The sequence below is a fragment of the Lissotriton vulgaris genome, chromosome 11, assembly GCF_964263255.1.
Source record: "Lissotriton vulgaris chromosome 11, aLisVul1.2, whole genome shotgun sequence".
Lineage (NCBI taxonomy): Eukaryota > Metazoa > Chordata > Amphibia > Caudata > Salamandridae > Lissotriton > Lissotriton vulgaris.
Genome location: NC_141699.1, coordinates 1110281081 through 1110306728, shown reverse-complemented (window position 1 = coordinate 1110306728; position 25648 = coordinate 1110281081). Strand labels below are relative to the sequence as shown.

General features: G+C 46.2%; 1 protein-coding gene across 1 annotated transcript in view; it reads right to left on the bottom strand.

Moving 5' to 3' along the window:
• The window catches only part of LOC147684258 (putative cation-transporting ATPase 13A4), a 415657-nt gene extending 390885 nt beyond the window's left edge, over positions 1 to 24772 (bottom strand). The window contains exon 1 of the mRNA XM_086944655.1: positions 24666 to 24772. Within this exon, the coding sequence (XP_086800781.1) occupies positions 24666 to 24731 (66 nt within the window). The 5' untranslated portion in view covers positions 24732 to 24772. The remainder of the gene's footprint in view (positions 1 to 24665) is intronic.
• Between the last annotated feature and the right edge of the window lie 876 nt (positions 24773 to 25648).

The following is a 25648-nucleotide window of genomic DNA, read 5'->3' as shown; positions in this document are numbered from 1 at the left end:
TGTGTGACCATCAAATTACAAAGCACAAGTTAACATTTGTAGTGTATTCTTAATTTGTTTTAGTCATAAGTAGGCAAAAATGAGTTACCTGGAGCCACAGGATGTAGAACTGACACTAGGACTCAAACCTGGTTCCCCAGTTTCAAAGTCAACAGGCTGGCCATTTGGCCATACCTCCAGCTCTGCTGTTCACAGCAGAAAAACAACTTCTGAACATAACAGCAACCCCTATGGACAGAGTCTTCAGCTCCAAGATTGCCCCCACTAGTAAATAAGAGACCTACAAATGCCCTATGTTATTAATGGGGGTCCCTATTTGGCAATGGTTTGCACCTTTATCCAAATAGGTGCCCTTCCTTCTAGTTAGGATATGGGGGATGCACTCCTAAAATAACCCCTGCTTGCTCCCTAGGTAGCTTAGCTCGAGCAGCCAGGCTTATCTCAGAGGCAGTGTGTAAAATATTTGCACCTCACCAACAGTAATACAGTGAAAACACTACAAAAGGGCTCTGCACCAGTTTTAGAAAAATAACCAACATTTATCTGTGTAAACAAGACAAAACGATAAAGGACCAGCATACAGTAATTATTAATATGCACTTTGCAAGAACGACTACAAAATGCAGGGGCATATTATCAAGCCTGTGCGCTAAAATTATCGCCGCTTTATCGGCCGAAAACGGGCGATAAAGCGGCGATTATGGGCTTGATAATATGCTCTGTGGAATTCCAATCGAAGCCCATGTTAGATGTCTTCACATCTAACATGTGCTTCGATTGGAATTCCATAGAGCATATTATCAAGCCCATTATCGCCGCTTTATCAGCCGAAAACGGCCGATAAAGCGGCAATAATTTTAGCGCACAGGCTTGATAATATGCCCCGCAGTTCCTTGAAGTCAGTAGCTCCATCCGGGGCTACTGCGGTGCTGGAAACAACAGAATTCAGAAGTTCCTGCCGACTGCATCAGTGCGGACTGGCTTTAGTGTCAGCAGACTTGTAAACAGTACCTTTGGTTCTAGCCGACCGCATCAGTGTGGGCTGATACTGGAAGCCGTCATGCCTGCGATGTGAGGCATAGCAGTGCGGTGTGCGGTGCCCTCAAACCATGGTGCAGGCAATGGCACGGTGACGGTCATGCATCGGTGTCAGTGAGACCAGGGCTGTGATGCGGAGTGAGGTGGTGCTGACAGATCACTGTGCAAGCGGCAGTGCCTGTTAATGGGAGCTGGCGTTGGTCGGCCCAGACTGCGTTGTGTAATGGGGCGGTGCGTTGTGTGACTTACAAGCGGTGTTCCAAAACCACAGTGCGGTCACAGGTGTTGAGGTCATCGGGCAGGCAACGTCTTCAGTGAGACCAGGTTGGTGGAGTGAAGCTAGGCAGTGCGCAAAGCGGTCCCCACAGGTCACGGTGCAAGCAATGGCTCGGAGGCAGCAGCGGCCATCATCAACAGTGAGACCAGAGTTGCGATGCAAAATGCGGGGGTGCCCTCTGCAGTGACTTCAGGACATAGAGCCAGCAACTGTCGGTGACGGTGTCGGCCGCTTTCCCCCTCTGTGGCAACTGAAACCCACAGTTCCAGGGGCGGTATCCAGAGGTAATTGAAGTGTTTACTGTCCCTAAGACTTCATGAACAGGAGGCAAGCTCTATTTCAAGCCCTTGGATATACTCAGCAACAAGTGAAGAAAATTCAGTCCAGTTCTTTCACTGCACTGCCCAAGACAAAAGCAGCAGCTGCAGGTCAACCCAACAAAGCGAAAACACAGCAAAGGGGCAGTGCTCTTGGCAGACCTTCCAGCTCTTCTTCTTTGCAGGGTCCTTGATCCAAGCGAGTTCTAAAGTCCTGCAGTCTGGGCCCCAATAAATTCATACAGCATTTCTCTTTATTTTCTTGGGTAGAGAGTGTCTGTGCTGAGTCCAAACCAGTTTGGTCCTCTCTGGCCCAGCTTCCTGGCAGGAGATGGAGACAGCATTGTCCAAGGCAGACCAGGCCCATTCAGGTGCAGAGAAATCTCCTACTACTTTAAATGGAGCCCAGGTCTATTCAATCCTGCCCTTACTCACCCAGGAAAGGCAGGACAAACCTCAACCCCCCCACCCACCAGTGGCTGCCTGAAGAGAAGGCACATCCCCAGCACCTTCCATCCCAAAACCAGACAGTCAATCCAGAACCCAGCAGAGGCACACATGATGGCTAAGCAAGAAAATACCTACTTTCTGAAAGTGGTATTTTCAAACACAGAACAAAAGATGCATTTCTACATTCTGAGTTCAAGCATACTAAACTCCATTTCTTTATCTTGTCCCAATGGGAAGATATACTCGTAAAATATTACAGAGTATTCCCCATTCTATCCTATGGGACAGATAGCCTTTTTAAAAGTGAAAAATGAAATACACTGTATTTCATTATCAGGACATGTCACACACACCAGGATATGTCCTACCTTTCACACACTCTGCACCCTGCCCCTAGGCGTACCTTGGGTCTATCTTAGGAGTGATTCATATGTCATAAAAAGGAATGTTAGGGTTTGGCAAGTGGGAGTACTTGCCAAGTCGACATGTCAGTAAAAACTGTGTGTAGACACTGCAGTGCCAGGTCTGAAAACCCTTTGAACTGCTGCACGTGTGGGTGTCACAATCAGTGCTGCAGGCCCACTAGCAGCATTTGATTTACAGGCCCTGGCACTCAGAGCACTTTACTATGTACTTACTAGTAAATCAATATGCCAGTCATGGAAAACACCAATCCATAGTACAGTTTACAATAGGAGCACTTGCATTTTAACACAAGACAGCAGTGAGAAAACGCATAGAGACACTAAACCAGCAAAAATAGAGTCAAAACCAGGAGGTCAGAAAGCAAAAAGACAGGCGAACCACGCCAAAGATGCCAGGTCAAACACCCTATGAGATTCCAATTCCAATGATAACCCAGCACCATACTTACCCATTGTTTCATCGTTTTGTTGTCAAAGTCACAAGTTCAGGCCAGCCTTGATGAAGCACTGCCGGCACAAGGACCAATTTAGGTCCACTGATGAGTGCACGTTTAGTCTGGAATGCGACAGTTCTGATGCGAGGTTCACGTTGAGAATGTGTTGTTCAGTGGCAGTTCTGATTACCTGTGTGGAGTGTGATGCAGGCTTGCATTGGGTCTGCATCGTGTTGCTACGGTTCACAGAGAAAGCTCCGCATCCATTCCGGCTGCTTCGGTTCTGATAAGGAGCTCGGATGCATAGTCAGGGGTGTATCACTTTGCTTTGGTTCTGGTGAAGTCCACATCTGGGCTAGCAGATCACCTTTAATCCCACGTCGTGTCCCACCCAAGCTGGGGGCCGCAGGCTGCACGCCTCCAGAGCTTTGACCTCTTGTGCTTCACCCTGCTCACCTTCGGATGCTGCCAAATGCAGAAGAGAAGCCCTCCACGAAGATGGACCAAGTGGCTGGCAATCCTGACGGCACTGACGAGGATTACAGGAAGTGGTTCTGAGAGGCGGCCACAGGCCTGAGGCGCAAACCCTCTTTTCAGACTGCACTCTGCAGGCCTGGTGCCTGTGCCAGGCAGCGCTATCCAGATTGCCACAACAAGACACAGCCCCAGTCCACTGGCCACAGATCTCATTGCATGGAACGGGGGAGAGGTGCACTGAGAATACCCCAAGCGGACCTGGCTCCCCTGGACTTGGGGGCCAGTGAAGATGCAGAACACTTGAGCAGGGGTGAGCAGTCCTGCATGTGCTGACTTCCCCCTCCCACATGGAAGGCAGGGAAACAATCACCTCTGTGGCACAGCGAGTGGCCTGGTGATGAAAACCCAGTGGGACACACTAGTACTGAATTCCTCCCTTCACATATAAGCACAAAGAAGGAAGGAATAACGGGGGCAAAGAGGGAGGGCTTCCCAGTGCTCCCTCGTGCCAGGACAGGTTTGTCCTATTGGGCTGGGGGTTGCATGCTCCACTATCCAGGTCCTCCAGACTCACACCCTCCTAGACTCACATCAATACCAGGATGGTAAAGCAACGACCACCCAAGGGGAGATAGAGAGAGTGGAGGGAGACTCGCCACCCACTCCACCCAACAAGAGGCTCCATGGACATCTGCCTTGAAGAGCTCATAAGCTCAAGGAAAGCACTTTGACAATCTAACGTGACCCATTAAAGACTTGAAGGACACACTTGAATGTAAACTGGACAACTTAACTATAGATATGGGGCTGCTTCGAGCAGATCAGGGTAACCTCAGGGACATGGTAGAGACGAACAAGCCTGTTTTAGAAGAAATGTGCCCCATATTGATTGAGATGCAGGCACACATCAAGGCCCTGCAGGAGGAGTTTGCAAAGCTGAGAGACAGGGTGGAAGAAACATAGGGACGAATATGCCAAAATAATATCAGATTAATGAGAATCCTGGAGGGGCCCTAGGGTCCTAATATGGAACCTTTCATTGAACAATGGCTCCTTGATACTTGGTGGCAGGAGGTCGACCTTCTACTCAATACAGAGGGCACATAGGGTCCTAGGCAGGGTACCCCCCAGGATCCCTGCCACAGCCGGTAGTGGCCTGACTCCGGGACCAAAACCATATTCTACAAGTTGCAACGAACAAGGGTCCATGGAAAACTGATAATGGCACAGTAAATAAATCCCCAAACTACATGGCTGAAGAGCACCCCCTCCTAGAATCCTTTATGTCGGTCAAGCAGAAGCTGGGTCAACTTGAGCTAATACTTCCAGCCACACTGTGAATGGTAGATGCAGACACCAAGGTATTCTTCGACATAGCAGTGGGCCTGGGACTGGTTGGAGAAGTAGGGTGTGTTACCAGTCTCGGAATCTGCCCTGCCACACAAAGAAAAGAGTGTCCCCGATCATGATAGGGACCATGTAGGCCTTCCAAAGGCTACCAGACGCGAATAAGCCAGGGCTGTGGCAAAATTGGGATCTCGAAGCAGCCCTATCTGTCTCTTCCACCTCAGGGGTCACATCGGCGGACCAAGAGTTGGCCCTAGCCATGGAGAACATACCAGAAAAATGGCAAATGGGCCCCTTTCTCATATCAGGCCAGGTGATATGACCCAGGAGACAATAGTGTGATCCCAAAGTGGGCTGTTTGGAACTGAGTACAATGATGGAAAGCACAGGTGTCTCTGGGTGTGTGGGGGTGGTCGAGTACTGTGGTTATAGGAGGACTTGTACTTCGACTGAACTCACACGGACCAGAGCCACCAAAGTCAATATTGACATGACAACCCCACCCGAATCCAGATGTAACAGATTAATTGTTTACACATTACGTTCAATGTAAGGTTGCAAGCTTGTTGGTGTCTCAACCAGGAAGTGGGAGTCAGAGTGTTAATTTTTGGTTTTCTTTCCATGGAACTGCAACAGCACATAGTGTATGAGTTGGGGGAGGGGAATTCAGAAGGTGAGGGGGGGATAATGGACTTGCTCGAACTGTAACCAGCTTGCATATGCTATGGTCTCACATCCATCTATGCTATGGCCAACATACAGCCTTGTGACCTGCAGCACCGAGAGATCCACATTGCTTTCTTGCAAGAAACACATAATTTCACAACAGAACTCACCAAATTGCACCACAGGTCGAGTGGCCAGGTTATTGGCACATCATATTCACCATATGCAAGAGTGGCACTTATCTGGATCACCCCGATGGTGCCACTAGTTACACGTCGCACTGAAATTGACCGTGAGGGGAGAAATGTATCAGTCAAAGGATTGTGAGATGGGGTTCTGATCACCCTCCTTGCACTCTATGCATCTAATAGCAACCAGCACAAATTCCTATGGAGAATCCCTCCCACATTGATATAAGCCCTGGAGATGACAAGCATTTGGGGTGGGCACTTTAATGCAGTCCATGACACCAATTTAGATAGATAATTCCCCCGCTGCAGGGAACAAATGTGATCAGAATGACTCAGGCATTACAGGACTGGCTCACGCTCACCAAGATGAGTGAAATCTGGCATCAATTGCATCATACATACAAGAATAGTCCTTCTTCTCACCAGTTTACCAATTCCACATGAGAATTGACTTCTTCCTGTGCAACCATTCAATGGCATCCTTCGCCTTGTCCACTGAATATCTAGGCCACACGCTGTCAGATCCCAACGCCCTCAAAATGATGATTAGATGGGGTAGACAACATGCTCCAATGCCCACCTGGAGGCTGTATGCCCTTGCCCTACAGGACAGAGTTTTCAGGGACACCATGAGCACACATATTTCCACCTACTTTGAGGATAACAAAGGGACTGCCTCTATGACAGGGATAGAGTGGGACACCTTTAAGGCTGTCACATGTGGCCTCTGTATCAAGATGGCAATCAAACCTTGCAAACACAGATCCTCAGCCTTGAACAAACAATACAAAGAGCAGAAATACAGGCTGGGGTAGCTGCATGGAATGAGGACATAATTGGTCCTCTCCAAAAAGAACACATGGAGTTGGACCAGATTAACAACTTTGGACCATGCAGAATATGGTGCTAGACATCATGTAGAAAGGGACTGTGAGGGTCAGGTATCAGCAGGTCGGAGTCCCAAAAACCCCCATAAATGCCTTCGGATCCCTGACCGGTAAGATATTAAACATGCAAACAGATTTCAACCAGGCCTTCCTAACATACTTCACATGTCTCTATCGGATTTGGAGGACCTCCATTTAGGCGAGCATCTGAAAAAATTGCCAATCCCCGAATTTAACCCTATACAGAGGCATACCCTAGACGAAGCACTGACGACTGAGGGAACTGGCCTCACAATTAACCAGATTGTGTGTAAACAAACTCCTGGGATGGACAGGCTCACATGGAGTTTTACTCCGACTACAGAGCCACTTTATTCCCAAAACTGCTCTGAATCTATCAATAGGCCTAAGAGGAGGCACCTTCCTGAGATCCCTACGGGAGGCTATGATGGTTATCATAAACAAGCACTGGCGTTGCCAATAGGTCTCGCATTAGGAAAAGTTTGAGCTATTGGTCTTGTAAATTACAATTTTTTTATTTATGTGTTGTTTTTGAGAATATCTAAATTAATAGCTTTGTCATTTACAATGCCAATAGTTATAACTTTCGCAAATGTGACACCTGTAGCATTTGTAATGCAACATGTTTTGTATTTGTGACTTAGATGTATTATGACAAAGCCCTTTATGTTTTTAAAATGAAAACAAAAATAAAAGGCATTGTTATTTGCAATTGTAATAGCTCCAACTTTCCTACTGCGAGACCTATTGGCCAATAGGTCTCCCAGTAGGAAAGTTTGAGCTATTGGTCTTGTAAATGCAATTTTTTTTTTATTTATGTGTTGGTTTTGAAAATAGCTAAATTAATCGCTTTGTCATTTACAATGCCAATAGTTATAACTTTCGCAAATGTGACACCTATAGTATTTGTAATGCAACTGGTTTGTATTTACGTGACTTAGATGTATTGATATTACAAATTACAATGGCTTTTAATTGTTTTAAATAATTAATACTTAAATAAAAGTGATTTTAATTTATAATGGAAATAGCTTAAACTTTTGTAAATAACTTTTGTGAAGATTATGTTCAGTGTATTTTATTGTGATGAAAATCCAATAACAGAAGTGAAATATTAACATCTTTTTGTGACATTTGTAATAAAGCTTGAAACATTGAGAGAACATATTTAAACCAGTTGTTGTTGAATGGTTGCGCGTAATTATGTGTCACTGAGTGGTATTTGGAGTGTATGTGTTTAGTTATGCTATACTATGTTTTGTTATGCTATGCTATGTTTTGTTATGCTATGCTATGTTTTGTTTTGCTATGCTATGCTATGCTATCCTTGTGTGTGTGTGTGTGTGTGTGGTTATGTGTGTCTGTGTGTGTGGTTGTGTGTGTGTGTGGTTGTGTGTGGGGGTTGTGTGTGTGTGGGGTTGTGTGTGAGGGGGCGGTGTGTGAGGGGGCGGTGTGTGAGGGGGCAGTGCGTGAGGGGGCAGTGTGTGAGGGGGCAGTGTGTGAAAGGGCAGTGTGTGAGTGGGAAATGTGTGAGTGGGCTGTGTGTAAGTGTAGTTGTGTGTGTTTGTGTGTGTGTGTGTGGGGGGGGTTGTGTGTGTGTGTGGGGGGGGTTGTGTGTGTGTGGGGGGTTGTGAGTGACAAACCAAATGCATTAATCTACATTTCTTTTCAGGCACCTGGCACCCTGGCGAGAAAGCTTGTTTCTTGTTTATGTAACTGCCCCTCCCTTCTGATCACAGCACACGAGGCCACAAATGCCTCGGGCAGCAGAGGCATTTATAACATAGGTCTTTCAGCACAAAGGCCTAAAATTACAGGCAAATGCCGTCTGTCGAAATCTTCATCACGGACAGCAGACTGGGTTAATTCAGGGACAGTCCGTGAAAATTACGGATGGGTGGTCACAGTGGGGGGCAGTAGTTATGGGGTTAATGCATGAGGAATTCTATTCCGTAACAGTAGCCAAAATGCAGGGTCAGAAAGCACACGAGACCACAAAATGCCTCGGGCAGCCGAGGCATTTATAACATAGGTCTTTCAGCACAAAGGCCTAAAATTACAGGCAAATGCCGTCTGTCGAAATCTTCATCACGGACAGCGGACTGGGTTAATTCAGGGACAGTCCGTGAAAGTTACGGATGGGTGGTCACAGCGGGGGGGGGTGTAGGGGGGGCAGTAGTTATGGGGTTAATGCATGAGGAATTCTATTCCGTAACAGTAGCCAAAATGCAGGGTCAGAAATGGAGGGTAGGTTATCTGTGAGCAGTGCACAGGATAACAGCATTCGCCCATTTTCGCTGTAATGTAAATTGTGAGCGTCTCCTGACGCTGCAAACTAGGGGCAGTGAGGGGGGGGGAATGCAGGGGGGATTTAAGCATGGAGCGTCTGAAGCTGTTTGGAGGAGACTGTGCGCCGGAGCAGAGGTTGAGGGAGGGGGCTGGTGCTCGAGTTAGAAGGACGTCAAACACGGGCCTTTCATCCTTCTAGGGCCGATTAGGAGGTGTTTACTGCCGCGGGCGCGGGGAGAACTATGCGGGGGGGTCGAACGAGGTTGATAAAGTTGATTGCAGTAAAGAATGTGCGGATGTGCAAGGGCGATGGGAGCGGTTGTGGGATGGCGATGGGAGTGGGTGTGGGGGGGGGGGCGCTGTACATACATGAGGTAGCAAACGGTGCAATACATGAGGAAGAGTGACATGTGTGCAGGTTACGAGAGAAAACAAAAACTACAACCAGAAGTATAATACCGCAATATATATGCAGACTCTCAAGAACAAGCGTTAACGTTACGTAGGCGATGGTGGCACTTGTGCAAGTTCCAACATAAAAATAAGTAAGCGGTAGTAAAGAGTGTGTTACAAGAGGAAAGTGTCGGGGTCAAGTTACAAAAGAGTTTCAAAAGAAAACAGGGATTTGATCAGGCCCGCCAGGGTGTGCGAGCGCAAACCAATATTATAAAATTTAATAGCAGAAAGTGTATTAAAATAACAGACAACAGGGATTCGATGAGGGCTGCCAGGTTGCCTAGCAGAACTTAACTATGGACAGTGAGGGCGGGCATGCAGGGGGGATTTAAGCATGGAGCGTCTGAAGCTGTTTGGAGTCGAGTGTGCGCCGGAGCAGAGGTTGAGGGAGGGGGCTGGTGCTTCAGTTAGAAGGACGTCAGACACAGGCCTTTCATCCTTCTAGGGCCGATTTGGATGGGTGTTTACTTTCGCGGGGGCTGGGAGGACAATGCGGGGGTTAGGTGCTGTGGAGAAATTTGATTGCAGTAGAGAATGTGCGAGGGCGCTAGGAGCGGGGGGGAGGGGCGCTGTACAGATAAAGGTGACAGTACGAGCGAATATAATACACTAATTCTTAAGTAAGCCAGTGTATTATAGCCATATTGTGCCAACGTGCTGTACACAACAAAAGCACAACCTGAGCAGAGCGCAAGAGATGCTTGCGATTGGACTTGTGTACCCTACGCTAGTGGCAGATTTATGTAGATAACAATAAAGGATCAATTTATAGCGACATCATGCAAAAGTACGCTAATAAAGGTGACAGTACGAGCGAGTATAATACACTAATTCTTAAGTAAGCCAGTGTATTATAGCCATATTGTGCCAACGTGCTGTACACAACAAAAGCACAACCTGAGCAGAGCGCAAGAGATGCTTGCGATTGGACTTGTGTACCCTACGCTAGTGGCAGATTTATGTAGATAACAATAAAGGATCAATTTATAGCGACATCGTGCAAAAGTACGGTAACAAGCAGAATTATAACGCATCGTGAGGATGGGGTAGCAGGGGAGGGAACACGGCCTGGGGGAAGCTGGCTGGGGAGGGGGAGGAGAAATCCAAGGAAGGCTGTGTGTGGGGAGAGAGGGGAGGTGCTGGGCCATCCAAGAATAATTAGGGGAGGAGAAGCCGAGAAGCCGCAGAGCGCACGCTGGGCGAAGCCCTTTGATGTGCTGCGAAGATGAGCGGCCGGGAAACTGAAAGTACGGCTGATAGGAGGGAGGGAGGCTGATGCGCGTGCTTGTTTGGTCACGTGGTTCACGTGAACTTAAACAAAACTGCAGCAGAAAGCCCTTGGTTTGACGATGATTTTGGCTACTTGAATTCTCGCTCCCTCAATGCGCTTGCGCGCATTGTAGGTCACGAGACCTAAAAAGCCTATTAGAGACCTGCCCTGAAGGTATGCGTTTATCAACCACTGTCCCTCCTTAACACTGATTACAAGGTATTTGAGAAGGTCCTTGGAAACAGGCTGTTCCCCTGACTTCCTACGTTGGTCCACTAAGATCAAAATGGTTTTATACCCAGGAATAACGCATTCCTAAACTTACAAAGCCTCTTCTGACTGATGGAAGAGAACATCAAAAAGCTGTTTCTCTACACAGTGCTCTCACTGGAGGTAGAGAAGGCCTTCAGCACCTGGGGGTGGCCCTATTTATTTGAACATATTGAGGCTAATGGTGCAAGGCTCAAAAATACTTTGCTTGATAAGTCCACCATACCCTGACTTGGTAGCCCGAGTCCATACTGGCACTGAGATCTCACCTTCTTCTGAAGTGCACAGAGGCACTTGGCAAGGGCGCCCTCTGTAGCTGATAATTTTTGTTTTAGCCATGAAGCCTCTCGCAGGTCTGTTCTATTTGCAGGGCCCAACATGGAGCATACCAAGCGGCCACACTTGGGAGGCCATGTGATTATACACTGATGATACATTGGTGTACCTCAGGAATGTGCAGGCAGATCTACCCCAGGTGATTGTGGCCGTAGACAAATTTTGCAGGGCTTCTGAACTGAGGCTAAATTGGAACAAACTTGCCTGTATGGCATGCGCAAACTCAAACATCTATAGCAAGAAACACTGCCTGGTTGATGCTGGAGTGGCAAACAAAAAACCTTCAAGTACTTGGGGGTTACCATGTACCATACTGATGAGGATCTGGTGCAAGGGAGTTTGGGAGCAGTGATGTCCGGCTCTCTGTCATTCTGGGGCTTTCTGCCACTATCACCAATGGGCAGGGTTGCGGTTGCTAAAGTGCTTGTCATAACCAGGCTGCTTCCCACTTCGAGACCCTCCCGGTTGACCCACCCTGGTGCTTATTCAGGGAATTGGACTCAATTCTTATAGAAATAATCTGGGGAGTCACACTCCACAAACTACTCTCCTTTGGAATGAGGGAGGTAAGGGGCTCCAAGCTATGAGCTGTACTACACGGCAGCTCAGCTACTGTGACGTCACACTGGCTAGCGGACAGCGATACGCCAGAGTGCAACACCAAACGTGATCAAGGGGAAATGACGCAATAATAGATTGGTTAATGGACCCTAGGCATCCCACATCACATCCGGGCTGACTGCAGAAAGCCGCTAAGAAGTGCTGGCACAAATACAGACACATTAAGCAAAATATGCCACCTTACACACAACACATCCCACCACGGACCCTGCTGAGCCTCTCCAAAATAACTGAACATAACCACAAAGGACCATGGGAGGAGGCAAGCCTCACCATACTAGGAGACCACAATGCCCACAAAACACAAATGACTTCCCAGCAATTACAAGAATAAACTACCATGAATGAGGGTCAATTTTTAGCCTATGATGCACTTATAACCAAGATAGGAACACTATTGGGACCACAACAAAAAGAACCGGAACACCGACAGATGATTATGGTATAATATAAAGCATTTTTAGACACATTGATAGCCATGTTTGGTCAAGAACTCACCAACACGCAGTGGACTGCAGCTCTCAAACACACATGAAGGCTATCCAAAAACCCTTGCCTGAAGTACACACATGTTTATCTACATACACCAGACATACCTCACACCGCTGTGCATACATCGCATGTTCCTGACCTCAACAACCAGGTGCCCTAGGTGCCTCATTCTGGAGGCGGACTTCTACCAAATGGTATGGGACTGCCAGGCCATTGCATGATACTGGACAGCAGTAATGATGAACTTGACAAACATGATGGGATGGACATTTCGGGAAGACACATTGCAACGCCTGCTGGGCGTCGTGCATGCACACATAAAAACAAGCATGCACAAGGTTTGTTGACCTAGCATATGTGCTGCCGAAACAGCGAATAGCTTTGGCAGGAAAGTTCACTTATATCCTACTAAAGTCTGTGACAGCTGAAGTGGACACCTGATATTCCTTATGTTCATCCCAGAGAGGGGGTAGAAACTCTCCTTAACCAGCAAGCTCAATTTCTCTCGGGGTGAAACCCAAGCAAAACCTAATTTCCTACATGGAGAATGAAGACAAAATGTTTGGGAGAAGACCACCCTAAGGCTTACAGGTCTAACAATCAGTAAATTAATGATAAAATAGTAAAAGTTGCATAAAACACTTTTAAGACAAACTGGCGGGCTGCAATTTGTGAGAAGAACAGTCAACAGAGAAACACAGTGCACAGCATGGGCTGAACAGAAGAACGTATGTAGCTGGAAAACATATAGACGCTCTCAGAGCGCTTCACCAAAAGAAAAGAATATGGTAACTGATAAGCAAGCAGTGGAAGGACACGAGTAATGAGGCGCAGGGACAAACACATCAAGTGGAAGGAAGGCTCACACAAACTAATGAATCAAAAGTACGCAAACAAGAGTGATAATAAACCCAACCAATGATAAGCAATGGGTGGTCTCTAATCCCAGTGGAAGCTGACAATAGGTCTCTTCGCAACCAGACAGCGAATGCTATCTGGTAGACGAGAAATAAAAAGAGGAAGGGGCATATTATCAAGAACGCTAATGCGGCGATAATGGGCTTGATAATATGCCCTGGAGAATTCCAATAGTAGCCCATGTTCACACCAGAAGATGGACTTATATTGGAATTCTCAAGGGCAAATTATCAAGCCCATTATCGCCGTTTTAGCGACAGTTTTCTGCCGCTAACCAGGCGATAATTTTTAACGCCCTTCTTGATAATATACCCCGAATATACCCCGAAGTTTGTAGAGAGGGAGAAAGAGAAAGGAGAGGAACAAATAGTGACTTACGCATGGAAAAATACGACGCAAGAAAGAACAAGGAAGAAGAATAAAAAGTGCACAGTGGCTTTAAAGGAACAGGCGACACATAGAAAAAAAGTTGGAGGAGAGAAAGTAAGAGGAAGAGAGTGCACACAGAGATAGGAGACAAAGAGAAAGAAAAGGGAACACATAAATAAAAAATGCTCAGGGAGACATGCTCACCATCTGCTTCACTTATGATGTCTCAGAATTCCCTTCCACAAACAGTGCATGGTTCGAAATAGAGAGTGAATGTTTGTGCTATACGTCACACCTCGTACAATACCCTGTAATTTTATCTCAGCAACACTGCATTTGAACTGACTCTCGCGCAATGTAAATATTCCAGCCGCATGGCCTTTTGAGTCTGGCACTAGCCCAGGCCTTTTCATTTTACCAGAATCATATATATGTCAGGCACATTTTTCTTGGGAAACAGCCTGTGCAAAGAAGGAAACACATTGCATGCATTTGCCTCGCATTTTTTAGCACGCCTTTTTTACCGCGATTATGCATTTACATCGCATACCAATACCACAAATTTAAGGTAACTTCAGTGGGGGGTCCTCCCTCACAAATACATTGTTTTTAAATAGAATAACAATGCATGGTATTGACATGCGATGTAAATGCATAATCGCGGTAAAAACTTGGATGCTTAAAAATGCGAGGCAAATGCATGCAAAGGGGCAGATTTACAATAACTGGCGCATCCCCAGGGATGCGCCAGTTATTGTGCACAGCAGCTCCGCCACCCATGGTGCGCCGCATTTACAATGCGGCGCACCATGGGGCAAAAACGGCGTGACGCATCTGTGCCGTACAGGTGGCGCATTGCTGGAGTTGCGTCGCAAGCGCGACGCAGCTCCAGCAAGGCTCGGGGGTGCCCTATCTGTCCAATGCTGCATCAAGCCTTACGCCTGCTTCAAGGAGGCGCAGGGTTTTGACGCAGCATTGGCCTAAAAGCGCCTGAGTGAAATCTCGTAGATTTCACTCAGCCACTTTTGCGAGTTGCACCTGCCCCGGAACGCCCACCCTGCGCCGGAACGCCCACATGTGGCGCAGGACTTTACAACGTGACGCATCTGCCTAGATGCGTCACGTTGTAAATGGGTCACAGGAATGCGCCACGTTTACGCCGCCGTTGCGTGAAACAAACGTGGCGCAAGTCCAACATAAATCTGCCCCGATGTATTTACCAGCGTTGCACCGTCGTGCAACCATGTTTCTTTTGCTCACTGCAGCTTGCAACATGGGGAACTGGATCAGCCCACTTCAGCCCTTAATTAACTTCACTGTGAGTGATGGATTTCTACTATTTCACAAGAGTACATTAGCACACAAAGTAGTTCTTTTCAGTGCAAAGGACCAAAGAAATATTTTTGCTTTTACTGCATGATTTTATTCAATATTGTTGACGGTCCGTCACACCCTAGACAAAAATGTTTTAAACAAACCATGACAAAAAAAATGTGCTAAGACAAAATATTGATTTTTTAATATCGGGAGATAGAAATATCGAAAATTAAATATTGTGACACACGAATATTGTGATGCACAAGTATCCTTGATAAGAATATTGTTGTTTGAGGTAATATCGTTTTCAATAATATTGGGGTTTTTAATATCTTTTTCACTAGTATAATTTTTAAAACATTGTATTTTAATGATAATACTTTTATTTGTTAATATTTTTTATATTATTTTTAATTTGTTGTTTTTAAAATATAACTGTAGAAATGTGATGCAGAAATGTTTAGAAATTAGTAATAGTAATTTATAGTGCTGCAGTGAATTGTTGGGTTTGTAGTGGGGTAGGGTGGGAAGTTAATAAGGTATTCATTAATTAAAAAAATGTATTAATGTTCTTTCATTTATGATTGAGATTTAATATGTAGTTTAGCTAATACAGAGATTTTTATATGTTATTTGCGGGTTGTTAGTTTTGTAGGGGGAAAAGGTTGGGGAGTTCATTAAGTAATAATTAATTAACAATGTATTATTACTTTTTTTGTTTAAATTGAGATCCATCAAAAATGTTACAAATTCATCCATATAACGCAATATAAATACCCAATAATAGAACCTTTTCAATGCAGCGTATAAAGTCAGCTACAAGAAAGTTACATGGTCAGAATAACATCCAGAATGGCATTGGGCTAGAAAAATCATTAGAGACCAGATGCAGATACCAGATGCAGATACCAGATACAGATACCAGATGCAGATACCAGATGCAGATACCAGATACAGATACCAGATGCAGATACCAGATACAGATACCAGATGCAGATACTAGATACAGATACCAGATACCGATACCAGATGCAGATACCAGATACAGATACCAGATGCAGATACCAGATACAGATACCAGATGCAGATACAGATACCAGATGGAGATACCAGATGCAGATACCAGATGCAGATACCAGATACAGATACCAGATTCAGATACCAGATGCAGATACCAGATGCAGATACCAGATACAGATACCAGATACAGATACCAGATGCAGATACCAGATGCAGATACCAGATACAGATACCAGATACAGATACCAGATGCAGATACCAGATACAGATACCAGATGCAGAAACCAGATACAGATACCAGATACAGATACCAGATGCAGATACCAGATACAGATACCAGATGCAGATACCAGATACAGATACCAGATGCAGATACCAGATGCAGATACCAGATGCAGATACCAGATACAGATACCAGATGCAGATACCAGATACAGATACCAGATGCAGATACTAGATACAGATACCAGATACAGATACCAGATGCAGATACCAGATACAGATACCAGATGCAGATACAGATACCAGATGAAGATACCAGATGCAGATGCCAGATGCAGATACAGATACCAGATGCAGATACAGATACCAGATGCAGATACCAGATGCAGATACCAGATGCAGATACCAGATACAGATACCAGATGCAGATACCAGATGCAGATACCAGATACAGATACCAGATGCAGATACCAGATACAGATACCAGATGCAGATACTAGATACAGATACCAGATACAGATACCAGATGCAGATACCAGATACAGATACCAGATGCAGATACCAGATACAGATACCAGATGCAGATACAGATACCAGATGCAGATACCAGATGCAGATACCAGATGCAGATAACAGATACAGATACCAGATGCAGATACCAGATGCAGATACCAGATGCAGATACTAGATACAGATACCAGATACAGATACCAGATGCAGATACCAGATACAGATACCAGATGCAGATACCAGATACAGATACCAGATTTATTTGTTAATATTTTTTATATTATTTTTAATTTGTTGTTTTTAAAATATAACTGTAGAAATGTGATGCAGAAATGTTTAGAAATTAGTAATAGTAATTTATAGTGCTGCAGTGAATTGTTGGGTTTGTAGTGGGGTAGGGTGGGAAGTTAATAAGGTATTCATTAATTAAGAAAAATGTATTAATGTTCTTTCATTTATGATTGAGATTTAATATGTAGTTTAGCTAATACAGAGATTTTTATATGTTATTTGCGGGTTGTTAGTTTTGTAGGGGGAAAAGGTTGGGGAGTTCATTAAGTAATAATTAATTAACAATGTATTATTACTTTTTTTGTTTAAATTGAGATCCATCAAAAATGTTACAAATTCATCCATATAACGCAATATAAATACCCAATAATAGAGCCTTTCAATGCAGCGTATAAAGTCAGCTACAAGAAAGTTACATGGTCAGAATAACATCCAGAATGGCATTGGGCTAGAAAAATCATTAGAGACCAGATGCAGATACCAGATGCAGATACCAGATGCAGATACCAGATGCAGATACCAGATGCAGATACCAGATACAGATACCAGATGCAGATACCAGATACAGATACCAGATGCAGATACTAGATACAGATACCAGATACCGATACCAGATGCAGATACCAGATACAGATACCAGATGCAGATACAGATACCAGATGGAGATACCAGATGCAGATACCAGATGCAGATACCAGATGCAGATACCAGATGCAGATAACAGATACAGATACCAGATGCAGATACCAGATGCAGATACCAGATACAGATACCAGATGCAGATACCAGATGCAGATACCAGATACAGATACCAGATACAGATACCAGATGCAGATACCAGATACAGATACCAGATGCAGATACCAGATACAGATACCAGATACAGATACCAGATGCAGATACCAGATACAGATACCAGATGCAGATACCAGATACAGATACCAGATGCAGATACCAGATGCAGATACCAGATGCAGATACCAGATACAGATACCAGATGCAGATACCAGATACAGATACCAGATGCAGATACTAAATACAGATACCAGATACAGATACCAGATGCAGATACCAGATACAGATACCAGATGCAGATACAGATACCAGATGAAGATACCAGATGCAGATGCCAGATGCAGATACAGATACAGATACCAGATGCAGATACAGATACCAGATGCAGATACCAGATGCAGATACCAGATGCAGATACCAGATACAGATACCAGATGCAGATACCAGATGCAGATACCAGATACAGATACCAGATGCAGATACCAGATACAGATACCAGATGCAGATACTAGATACAGATACCAGATACAGATACCAGATGCAGATACCAGATACAGATACCAGATGCAGATACCAGATACAGATACCAGATGCAGATACAGATACCAGATGCAGATACCAGATGCAGATACCAGATGCAGATACCAGATACAGATACCAGATGCAGATACCAGATGCAGATACTAGATACAGATACCAGATACAGATACCAGATGCAGATACCAGATACAGATACCAGATGCAGATACCAGATACAGATACCAGATGCAGATACAGATACCAGATACAGATACCAGATGCAGATACCAGATGCAGATACCAGATACAGATACCAGACGCAGATACCAGATGCAGATACCAGATGCAGATGCCAGATACAGATACCAGATACAGATACCAGATGCAGATACCAGATACAGATACCAGATGCAGATACCAGATACAGATACCAGATGCAGATACAGATACCAGATACAGATACCAGATACAGATACCAGATGCAGATACCAGATACAGATACCAGATGCAGATACAGATACCAGATACAGATACCAGATACAGATACCAGATGCAGATACCAGATACAATATCATTTCATCATTGAAAAGATGATACCTAAAGTGCCCATAATGCATTGAAATGTAAGTCTGGGTAAAGTGTAGCCTTAAATAAGGCTGCTAATAGTGTTTTGTCGTAATGAAGATCGGATACAACGTCGCCTGCCTGTTTTAAAATAAGCTAAGGTATTCATAGGCCATTAGGTACAATAAACTATGCAGAAATATCAACATACGTGCCATAGATAACATTTCATGATGTTAAAACGACTTCAACTACTTACAAAAAAGACGCTAAAGTATCTATAGTGCAATAAAGTGCAATAAAATATACAGATATGTCAACAAATGCAACATCAGATAAAATCTCAGCATATTAGAAGTGCCTTTAAAATGTAAGCTCTTATTCAAAATGTAATCAAAATGGGCCGCCCAGACTTTCTCAACCTTCTTAATCCTCCCAATTCGCAATGCACACACGCGCTCACTATTTCCAACCTGCTTCATTTTCCGAACCCACTCGCATTTTGTTGGTACCAGGTTTGATCGCCATCTCTGAAGCAGGGGTGACCTGGAACCTCCTTTGCAATATATAGGAAAGATGGAGAGAAGGGTCCTAGCCAAGGACTTTCAGCCAAATGGTGCTGTCTATTGTGATTAAACATTCAGCCTCCAAATGGCCCTAAATATCCTTCCAGGACCCCTGAATTGAGGGGCCCTGTGATATAATATGCGTCCAATCGGCTCACAGGCCAGGCAATCTCATGGGCAGAGGAACCGGAAGTGATAGACTTCTTCACAATCTCTCTCGAACGTATTCTCACACCAACACACAGCTGCACAAATACGCGCACATGCACACACATGATCATGTTCTTGCCTCACCAACTGCTTGTACCTAACCTCCTGATCAGGGCTGCAAAAGGGAGCTTCCCAAAATGCAAACTGGCAAATACCAACACACAGACGCATATATACACATGAACTCACACATGCACCAACATGCAGACATGCAAACATACATGCACTCACATGCACCTTTTGCTCTCTTAGCAACTGCTTCTACCTACCCATCTGGTCAAGGCTGCCAAAGGGAGCTTCCCAAAATGCAAACTGGCAAATAGCTGTTTAGATCCATTAGCAGTAATACCCTTTCTCTATTCTAGAATCCATTTACTGCGAGGCAGTCTGGCTCTTGAACATGCTTCTGACTTCCCTTTAACCTGACAATATTTGTCCTTTCTAAGCAATTACAGAGAGCCCTCCCAAAGCCCTGTGCAATCAATAGATGACCTTTTTGCAGTCTTGGGTAAGAACATGCTAGGGATACCTTATGCTGTATAATGCTCTGACTGGTGCACTGCCCTCATGCCCAATATGCATGCTTCTTGCTTCAAGCCACCTTTTATTCCTAACCTCGCCCCATCACTGCTGCCTCCTCTTCTCTCTCCCTCAGCTTGACGCATATTTCAAACCTCCCCGTCCTTATTCTAAATCCTGTATATTCACACGCGCCAAAAGATTCATCACATGTCATCATTTCTTGTCACTGCGGCTGGTGGCATTTAAAGTGCACCCTGCTGTTCTTGTTTGTGTCCCTTTAGTGAATCTCCACCTTTACTCTTGTCTTCAGATCACACCTGGGTGTTCACTCCCCAGCAGTCCAGTCCACCACAGGCAGCCACAGGGTGACAAACCCCAGGGAGGAAAGGCCTTTGTAGCTGTGACCGTTCCAAGTGTGTTCACTTTAACAAACAAGAACCAAAACTACGAATATTATTGCCGTGTGAAATACCTCCTTTGCAGCCGGTTTGTCATTAGTTCAGATTACCCGTTCCTGCTCGGGCCAGCTGCAGGCGCCTTTCCAGACTTGCAATTATATTGCAGAACACAACGGATTAGAGAACGTTCATGGGTGTCCAGGGTCTAAGTATAACACGTTATGAGCACTTGATATTTATTTGATATTTATGTGTATTTGTAAAGCGCAGACGTTCGCTCCCAAGGGAGCATCATGGCGCTGAGCAAACTGCAGAGGATAACTGAAAAAAGTGGGGTGTGATGAAAGAATGAAACTAAATGGCAGCCAGAACAGAGGAGTCTGATTGTTGGTAGACCCATGTCTTGAGAAGTTTTCTGAAACTGTTCTCATTTTCTATAAGTCTAAGGTTGGCAGGAAGGTTGTTCCAGGCTTTGGCTGCCAGAACAGTGAATGATTTCCCCCCTTTAGTCTTGTATTTGAATCTGGGGATCGTGACAAGATTTGTCCCGGAGGATCTCAAGCAACGCGGGGGATTATAGCGCGTGAAACGATTTGCAAAGTAGTGGGGCCCTGTGTTTTGCATGGTTTTGAAAACTGTGAGGAGCAGTTTAAAGAGGATTCTTTTATGCAACGGCAGCCAGTGCAGAGAATTTAGTGCTGCAGACGCTGATGACCTTCTAGGGAGTTGTAAAACCAGTCTGGCTGCAGCATGTTGTATGCTCTGCAGCTTTCTGAGGGTAGATTTTTTCACTCCGGCCATAAGACCATTGCAGTAGTCAAGTCGGGAAAGAATGAGGGCTACCGCGACTGACTTTCTGGCTGCAATTGGAAGGAAATCGAAGAATTTCTTCAGAGATTTTATTTGTCCAAAACAGCGACCGGCAGTAATCCTAACGTGGTCATCGAAAGAGAGAGATGAATCGAATTGCACGCCTAGGTTCCGGGCTGATGGTACTGCACTGGGAGGGGCTTCTGATCCTAAGGGCCACCAGTCTTTCGGACAAAAAGACAGATTTTTACCCAGTGGGATGATTTCTGTCTTGGCACTGTTGCATCTAAGGTGGTTAGTATTTAGCCATTTGAAAACATCAGAGAGACAGTTTTTGAACCGGAGGTCTGCGTCAGTCCACTGTTTGTCAATGGTGACGACCAATTGAGTGTCGTCAGCATAAGATGTGACAAGAATCCCATGTGATTCTATCACAGCTAGGAGGGGTGCCATGTAGATGTTAAAAAATAGAGGACTTAATATAGACCCCTGGGGCACTCCAGATGTGATGAGTTTTTCGCAGGATAGATAGGGACCGAGGGACACAGTCTGGGACCTATTAGATAGGAAAGATGAAATCCAGGCCGAGGCTGTGTCTGTCACGCCAATCTCTCGCATTCTGTTGATTAAGATGGCATGCGAGATAGTGTTGAACGCTGCTGTGAGGTCAAGCAGGATGAGGACAGCTTGCTTACCCTCATCCTGCAGGAATTTGATGGAATCAGCAAGTTCGATCAAAGCTGTTTCGGTGGAGTGACCGGAGCGAAAACCCGATTGTTGAGGGTGCAGGATGTTGTGGGCCTCTGCAAATGTTTTAAGCTCCTCATGTACTAAATGCTCCGTGATTTTGCCGAGGACAGGAAGTAAGGAGATGGGGCGCATGTTGGTCAGGTCCGTTGGCGATTTGTTCTGCTTTTTCAACAAGGGTTTTACGGTGGCCTTCTTCCAGTCATCCGGTACAAGTCCGGATTCGAGGAATTCATTAATAATAGCATTAATTTAAGGGTTAACTGTCTCAATGAGGTGATGTAAAATGACAGGAGGACAGGAGTCAGTGGGCGCTCCTGATTTACAGGCCCGAATTGCCTTGCTAGTTTGTTGCAGGGAGACAGATTTAAAACTGGAGAGAGGAGGATAGTTAACTGTTACCTCTAAGGGGTTTGTCGGAGGGGGAGGAAAATCTTTCTGGATGTTGGCGATTTTGTCAACAAAGAAGTCTGCAATTTAGTTGCATAAGCTCTCTGAGGGGGGTATTTCGATGGTGAGGGCTTTCGGATGAGTGAAGGACTTAACTATAGTAAAGATAGTTTTTTGGTTTTGGTGGGCTTCAGTTATGAGCTTAGTGAAATATTCCTTTTTTGCTGTTTTTATGTCAGCGAGGTATAATTTCCTCTGTTGTACATAACATGTTCTAGAGACCGTGTCGTATGTTTGTCTCCAGTGTCTTTCTAATCTCCGACATAGAAGGTGACTATCGGATAAGGTCTGAGTGAACCAGGGGGCATTGGGTTTTTTCTTAGGACCTTTTTCCTGATGGTTTTTGGACTCGGTATTGGCCGAGACAATTTGGTTCATCCAGATATGGAAATTGCAGGAGTCAGTTTCAACGTCTCCAGTTACTATAGGGGATGGGGGTAGCGGTTTTGACTCCAGCTTTATGCGTTCGGTCACCTTCTTCCAGTTGACTGTAAAGGGGGCTGAGGTACGCCTGGTGCTGGGTAGGGTAGGAGGAGGTATCATAATATCAAACGGGATAAAATAATGATCGGTCCAAATTTGAGGTAACGGGGAGGACGTGGAGAGGGTTGTGAGATTGGAGCAAATGCCATCAAGAGTGTGTCCAGCACTGTGAGTGGCAGTAGTGATTCGTTGGGAAAGTCCAAAGATGATTAAGGGGTGTAGGAAGGAGATGGTATGGGGGTCAGTGAGCGATTCCATATGTAGGTTTATATCACCTATAAGAGTGAAGTTGGGGTACTGTAGCATGAGTGCTCCGAGGGCCTCATCCAAAGAGTTGAGGAAAGGAGTAGGATTTCCAGGAGGACGATATAAGAGCCCCCCCGAGAGAGAAGAAGAGGCATTGATTTTAATTGAAAAACCCATGCCTTCAGTATCCTTGAGGTGGCATAGATCAAATGTGTGACAGGGAAAAGTTTCCTTAATGATTAGAGCGACCCCGCCACCGCGACCAGAAGGTCTGTCCCGCCTGAAGATGGTAAAGTCAGGGGGGAGGGCAGTAGCCAGATCGGGGTTGGAGGAATCATTGAGCCAGCTTTCGGTAATGAACAGTGCATCCAGTTCGTGACTTAATATTAAGTCATGCACGTCTTGGCAGTGACAGGCTAGAGACCTGGCATTAACAAGACCTCCCTTGAAGTGGGTGAGACGATTATTTAAGGGGGAAGGCACGTCAATAACGTCATATATAGGCACAGGGGGAGTCCACTTACAACGGGGACATACAAGGGGGCTGGTAAGGGGATCAATAGGGGGGCAGTCAGAACAGTGGGAAGCGAGTGGAGGACGTAAGGACAGTAGATATTTGTTGTCATACCTGATGGTGTGTTGCAACCGGGCAGCATGCCCTGCGCCCGGCGCGGTCCGGTCGCGGACGGGCGCAGACGGGCTTGGCTTAGGCGCGACTTCGGCGCGCGTCCGGCGCGCCCGCTGCGCCAGCCCGCTGCGCCGTCTGGCCGGTCTACACATAATATAGGGAGAAAAGGGGGTGGGAGTATGGCGCGACTAGAGCGCTCTCCCTGCCTCCCTCAAGATGGCACCCACCGTCGCCGAGATTCGGCAAAAGCGGCAGTGCCGAATGTGGGCTTTAGAAATGTGTCAATAGTGTCAGTGTGCCTGAAAAATATTTCCCCTTAAATCTAGGCAAGCCCCCCAAGTAAAGAACAACAGTTAAAACAATTTCCTTAAAAACGCTCAGGTGCAGTTACAATGGTGAAACGCGCTATTTCAGAGGTTCACCACGTTCACCACGATTAACAGAGATACAACACAGCTCGCAGCCCCAGTTGCCTCACCGGGGAGAGCTACTGTAGGGCACCGAGCGCGAGGGAAATGCGGATTAAGTATTCCAAGGGGGCGGGAGTATGGCGCGACTAGAGCGCTCTCCCTGCCTCCCTCAAGATGGCGCCCACCGTCGCCGAGATTCGGCAAAAAGCGGCAGTGCCGAATGTGGGCTTTAGAAATGTGTCAATAGTGTCAGTGTGCCTGAAAAATATTTCACTAAACATAATCTGGTCATATGCAAATGTGTTTCCAACGCAGCAACAACACACAAGTGCACAGGCGCACTGCACACGCATGCGACACAGATATAGATCAAAAGTTTCTTTGTGGCAGTGAAAGTAAAACTCACCATCTCGTTCTCCTCCCCTTCATTGAGGAGCGCCCGGAGCTCCTTCTTTGGCCTCGGCTTGCCCATCACTGTGTGCCTGCTTCAGCTGCCTGTCTCTGTCGGTTTCAACTGCCTCTTTCTCCTGCAGCAGCTGCCTGTCTCTCCTGCAGCAGCAGCCTGTCTATGCCTGCAGCAGCAGCTTGTCTCTGCCTGCAGCAGCTGCCTGTCTCTCCTGCAACAGCTGCCTGTCTCTCCTGCAGCAGCTGCCTGTCTCTTCTTGCAGCAGCTGCCTGTCCCTGCCTGCAGCAGCTGCCTGTCTCGGCCTGCAGCAGCTGCCTGTCTCTGCCTGCAGCAGCTGCCTGTCTTTTCCTGCAGCAGCTGTCTGTCTCTGCCTGCAGCAGCTGCCTGTCTTTTCCTGCAGCAGCTGCCTGTCTCTTCTTGCAGCAGCTGCCTGTCCCTGCCTGCAGCAGCTGCGTGTCTCTGCCTGCAGCAGCTGCTTGTCTCTGCCTGCAGCAGCTGCCTGTCTTTTCCTGCAGCAGCTGTCTGTCTCGGCCTGCAGCAGCTGCCTGTCTTTTCCTGCAGCAGCTGCCTGTCTCTGCCTGCAGCAGCTGCCTGTCTCTGCCTGCAGCGGCTGCCTGTCTCTGCCTTCAGCAGCTGCCTGTCTCTGCCTTCAGCTGCTGCCTGTCCCTGCCTGCAGCAGCTGCCTGTCTCTGCCTGCAGCAGCTGCCTGTCTCTGCCTGCAGCAGCTGCCTGTCTTTTCCTGCAGCAGCTGTCTGTCTCTGCCTGCAGCAGCTGCCTGTCTTTTCCTGCAGCAGCTGCCTGTCTCTTCTTGCAGCAGCTGCCTGTCCCTGCCTGCAGCAGCTGCCTGTCTCTGCCTGCAGCAGCTGCCTGTCTCTGCCTGCAGCAGCTGTCTGTCTCTGCCTGCAGCAGCTGTCTGTCTCTTCCTGCAGCAGCTGCCTGTCTTTTCCTGCAGCAGCTGCCTGTCTCTGCCTGCAGCAGCTGCC